The sequence below is a fragment of the Thalassophryne amazonica genome, chromosome 21 (genome assembly GCF_902500255.1).
Source record: "Thalassophryne amazonica chromosome 21, fThaAma1.1, whole genome shotgun sequence".
Classification (NCBI taxonomy): domain Eukaryota; kingdom Metazoa; phylum Chordata; class Actinopteri; order Batrachoidiformes; family Batrachoididae; genus Thalassophryne; species Thalassophryne amazonica.
The window spans coordinates 10,792,646-10,798,478 of record NC_047123.1 but is presented as its reverse complement, the minus strand read 5'-3'; the positions used below and the strand labels follow the sequence as shown (position 1 = coordinate 10,798,478).

General features: G+C 40.7%; 1 protein-coding gene across 1 annotated transcript in view; it reads right to left on the bottom strand.

The window, feature by feature from the left end:
- Positions 1-214: 214 nt before the first annotated feature.
- mtif3 (mitochondrial translational initiation factor 3) overlaps positions 215-5,833 on the bottom strand; it is a 9,176-nt gene continuing 3,557 nt past the window's right edge. The window contains exons 2-4 of the mRNA XM_034162586.1: positions 4,680-5,139; positions 1,568-1,716; positions 215-463 (exon numbers count right to left, since the gene is read on the bottom strand). Of these exons, the coding sequence (XP_034018477.1) occupies positions 227-463; positions 1,568-1,716; positions 4,680-5,136 (843 nt within the window). The 5' untranslated portion in view covers positions 5,137-5,139 and the 3' untranslated portion in view covers positions 215-226. The remainder of the gene's footprint in view (positions 464-1,567; positions 1,717-4,679; positions 5,140-5,833) is intronic.

Below are 5,833 nucleotides of genomic sequence, written 5' to 3'. Positions count from 1 at the left end.
AGACCGGTTAGAGGATTTATCATTTAAACTGCCATACCTGCCTCGGCATCTGTGGGTTTAAGAAACGCCATAAACTGTTCTAATTATCCAGAGGAGCTTCTTTGCCCCCTTATTTTATATCCCATTAGCTCAACTTAACCCTTTATTATAACGGCTGGCTCATTGATGAACCTGAGCCATTTAACTGAAGACTTTACAGCAGACTGTGACACAGTGAAACTTTCATTTATTGCTTCGTTCCATCATCACCTGAGCCTTCTTGTATCTGGCTGAGAGTAATTTGAGATGTGTTGGTCTGTGCAGATGGCACAGATGAAGAATCATTCTTTTTTTGGGACAGTTCCTTTTCTGAAGGCAGACGGAGGACGCACATGGCTGCATTCCCGTTCTGGATGACTTGTGGTTTTGAAACAAACCCCACTGTGACTTCGATATTTTGCAGTATGTCTTTCAGAGCCACATCCTGAGGTGGGGGAGAAGAAAATAAATATTTAAGATGCACTATTTTGGGAATTACTAGGGTAATAGTACTATTGCCACGAAGATGGTAATGGCTATTGCAATCTGACATTTGACCCTTCATGACCTTGGCCTTCACCCAAATGCCTTTACCTCTGGCTGACCTTGCCTGGGCAATTCTGGAATCTACCTGTGTGCCACATTTGGTCCAAATCATGCTGAAAATCAAACTGCTTTACCTTGACTGTTATTTCAGGGGCAATCTTCACTGACATACCAAGTTTGGAAGGAGGAGCTCAACAGACAATCAGACATGACCTTGACCCCAATGACTGACCTTTGGCAAATTTGACCTTGCTGGGCAATTTCACAACCTACCCTCATATAGCTGCCAACTTCAACGCAAATCGGAATCAAGAAATTCAATTTTGACCTCTGGCCGCAATGATCTCGCCTGGGCAATTCCAGAACCCACCTACATATGTGTGACAAATGTGGTGTGACTCAAAGCGGAACAAAAAAACCCACAAAACCCTAATTTTTACCTTTGACAAAACAACGCTCTGGAGTTGACCATCAAGGACGTATCAAGTTTAGTGGAAATTGACCTTTGACCCCCAATGGCCTCAACCTTTGCCAAAACAAACCCTCTAATGTCAATTCTGGGCTCAAGCTCCATACAAGAAGTTTGGTGAAAACTGACTCAAGCACCTCAGTCTCAGTGCGGTAGCCACCGACTGCTATTTGTCTATCAAAAACTAATCAAGAATTTCTCATGAAACCTGGCAAAGGGATGGTGCATGGGTCAAGGAAGAAACCACTAAACGTTTGTGCAGATCACAAATTTTTCTCTTCACTTTTACCAAAAGTGCAAAATCCTGAAATTTTTATCTAATTTAAATCTACATTAAACCAATTTAAGACCAATTAAGAGCTTTTAAAGCCAGGTCAGCTGTCAGATAATATTGCGTTTAAAACCATTTGTAAGTGGCACAGGTAAGAAAACTGGTTTCAAAAACATTCTGTGTGTAACTAATATTCAAACTCATGCCCCAAAGTGAAATCATTTTCCATTACTATTGCTGAAATGTGGGAACACTTAACTCACCATGTCGGCCAGCTGTTGCTTTCGTTTTCGCAGAGTAATTTTGACATGGTCCTTCTTGGCTAACCAGCTCTCCACTTGTTTCAGCTTGATTTTGAGGTCATGAGGTGAGATGCTGGATGAAAGTACAAGTTCCTTCACTTGCACAGGAGCTATGTAGAAAATACAGTCAGTGCTGGACTGCTTCAATTGGGCATTTTAATATATATATATATATATATATATATATATATATATATATATATATACACACATAAATATACACTCAACAAAAATATAAACGCAACACTTTTGGTTTTGCTCCCATTTTGTATGAGATTAACTCAACGATCTAAAACTTTTTCCACATACACAATATCACCATTTCCCTCAAATACTGTGCACAAACCAGTCTAAATCTGTGATAGTGAGCACTTCTCCTTTGCTGAGATAATCCATCCCACCTCACAGGTGTGCCATATCAAGATGCTGATTAGACACCATGATTAGTGCACAGGTGTGCCTTAGACTGCCCACAATAAAAGGCCACTCTGAAAGGTGCAGTTTTATCACACAGCACAATGCCACAGATGTCGCAAGATTTGAGGGAGTGTGCAATTGGCATGCTGACAGCAGGAATGTCAACCAGAGCTGTTGCTCGTGTATTGAATGTTCATGTCTCAAACCATAAGCCATCTCCAAAGTTGTTTCAGAGAATTTGGCAGTACATCCAACCAGCCTCACAACCGCAGACCACGTGTAACCACACCAGCCCAGGACCTCCACATCCAGCATATTCACCTCCAAGATCATCTGAGACCAGCCACTCGGACAGCTGCTGGAACAATCGGTTTGCATAACCAAAGAATTTCTGCACAAACTGTCAGAAACCGTCTCAGGGAAGCTCATCTGCATGCTTGTCGTCCTCATCGGGGTCTTGACCTGACTCCAGTTCGTCGTCGTAACCGACTTGAGTGGGCAAATGCTCACATTCGCTGGTGTTTGGCACGTTGGAGAGGTGTTCTCTTCACGGATGATGCGAAGGAGATGTGTTGCACTGCATGAGGCAAATGGTGGTCACACCAGATATTGACTGGTATCCCCCCCCCACTAAAACAAAACTGCACCTTTCAGAGTGGCCTTTTATTGTGGGCAGTCTAAGGCACACCTGTGCACTAATCATGGTGTCTAATCAGCATCCTGATATGGCACACCTGTGAGGTGGGATGGATTATCTCAGCAAAGGAGAAGTGCTCACTATCACAGATTTAGACTGGTTTGTGAACAATATTTGAGGGAAATGGTGATATTGTGTATGTGGAAAAAGTTTTAGATCTTTGAGTTCATCTCATACAAAATGGGAGCAAAACCAAAAGTGTTGCGTTTATATTTTTGTTGAATATATAAGGCAATGTTGCGTTTGACCTCAATGACCCTGACCTTCTTCCAAATGACTGAGCTTTGGCGAACCTTGCCACAGCAACTGTGGCACTTTGTCTAAATCGTACCGAAAAGCAACTTCATAGATCTTGACCTTTGCCAAAATGAATTTTTTAAATAGCAATGTCAGGCAGTCTTCACAAAGATACCAAGTTTGGTAGAAATCAGCAAAAAGACCTGGGAGGAGTAGGTCAACAGACCCTGACCCTGATGACTGACCTCAGACAGATTTCACCTTTGTGGGCATTTTGATACAGATTAGAGCAAAACATTTTTTTTGTTTTTTTTTTTGTTTTGTTTTTACACCTTTGTAGTGAATGATGTTGAACACAGTGTTTGATTTATTGCAAATTTTATCTCGCCTGGGCCATTCCAGAACCCACTGCTGTGTGTGTATTTTTAATTTTGTACAAATCAGAATCAAAAATGTTAATTTACACCTTTGACCCCAATGGAAGAAACTGGGTAAGTATGATGTTGCCTGTGAAATTCCAGAACTCACCTATGTATAGTTGTCAAGTTTGGTGTATGTCAGAGTTTATATAAATACAGTAGTGTTCAGAATAATAGTAGTGCTATGTGACTAAAAAGATTAATCCAGGTTTTGAGTATATTTCTTATTGTTACATGGGAAACAAGGTACCAGTAGATTCAGTAGATTCTCACAAATCCAACAAGACCAAGCATTCATGATATGCACACTGGTTAGACTTAGGTACTCTACTGGTACCTTGTTTCCCATGTAACAATAAGAAATATACTCAAAACCTAGATTAATCGTTTTAGTCACACAGCACTACGATTATTCTGAACACTACTGTAAATACATGCATAAACAGTTGAAAAAACGGGCATCCTTGGGCCTTTTATCCCTCAAGATCACATGGTCAGTGTTGGCAGGTAAGAAGCTGCATGACCATTGAAGGTAGTCCAAGTAACCTGACAATGGCACATGAAAGAGTACTCTTCCATTGTTAATTTGTTGCTATTTTTTACTGCTAAATCAGTAGCCATGAACAGTTAAACACTAAACTTTAATACAGCTTGAGTGCCTCTGATTTTTCTAACTGTTTAAACTTTCGGGATCCTGTAACTGAAGCACACCAAAGGGATACTACTAACCACACCCAGACAGCAGTCCATAGTTTTACTTTTAAATAAATTAATAAATCCAAAATTTTAACTTTAACCTTAACTTTGACCTTCTGTGGCTACTTGGTGAATAAAGGCTATTCTGATTCTGATTTTACTGTAATTACCTTGAATTCTGCCAAAGCAAACTCCTCAAGGGAAATTCTGGGGTAATCCTACATGTATACAGCATTTTGGTGTAAACTGCCCCAAAGATCTCAGAGGACTAGTGGAAAAACAAACACTTCTCAATGTATGACAGAAACTGACACAACTCTCTATTACAAGGAGAACGGGCAGGGGTGGGTTTGACCAAGAGCCTTCCAGGTGGCGGCTGAAAATATCACACAAAGTAGCTTGATGTCCACTCTGGTGTTTTTTCTACCAGCACTACCTTACAGATTTGATATTATTATAAAAAGCGTAAAAGTATTTTTCGCTCATGAAGGTAGGACAGTCTAACATTCAATAAAAACACTGAGAATTACACCAACATGACTCATCTGTTTTCTAAGACAAGGTGTATTTGTATTTTGTTACTGTTTATTGCATCGTAGCCACATACCTGGTTTGGCTTTCTGCTTCTCCTGCAGCTTCATCTGCTCTTCATGAATCTGTTTGCCGCTCATCAGCTGGTAGATGGGTGGAACTTTACGTTCATTGAGAAGCACCAATTTAAGACCTCGCTCATCCATGATTCTTAGAGCTTCGGCACGGTGCATGACGCCCAGGTTCTCAGCTGTCTCACTTAATAACTGTATCTGGGGATGTGGGATTAAACGGCCAACGCTGCAGATTGTGGTGTGAGCCTGGTGGCCCTGCCTTTTTTTTACAGGTGCGGGAGTCTTTCCAATGTCACCTGCTGCAGTGGACAGGAAAGCCCATCTCAAGGAGGCAGTAAGGATGCCACATCTTTCATGACATATGCTGAACCTAGTTATGGGCATCCCAAAGCCAGAGCAAGGCCTGTACACAACTCTCACTGCATGGGCTAGCGCCCTCCTCAGGCATCCTGCAGACATATACTAAACAAAAAAAAGGAGTTCAAAAGACTTAATTATTACACAGCGTAGGATATTTTATATGATGCAGAATGCTTCAAAAGAAGGTCACAATCAAAATGAAACATAAGCGGGTTAAAGATGCAATTACATCACAGCTGCATCACCACAGTCTCCTGTCAAACAAATAACTGATGTTTATTTACAATGAAAGCAAAATGCTTCATCTGAGTCTCTTTAAATAACCACACAAGATATCTCAGGTTTGTCCATAGAAACATCCAGTCATCACCTTAGATCAATGGACAGAGTCCAGGCCTCTCAACCATACATTAAAACTAGAAACGCCAGGACTCTGCAGTCTGGACTCCCACCGATACAGGATTTTTAAGACAGATACCTATTTTGATATTTGATGATTCTATAATCCAATATGCCGACATATCATCTGATGTTCTTTTCCCATGAGAAACATATACCAAAAACAAATTTTTCCCCGAATATTTGTTCTGTGCAGTTTTTGTCACGAGTCCTCAGCAAGTGGCAGTTCCTTGACTGGTCACTTGAGGATGGCTCTAGGAAGGACCAGATTCCCATAGAAAGCCATATTAAAATGTCCAATATTGGAGCAGAAATAAGCATGTTTACAGTCTGGTACAAAAACATGGATTAAAGAAAACAAAATTAACTGAATTTTTTTCATGGCTAAGTCATAGCT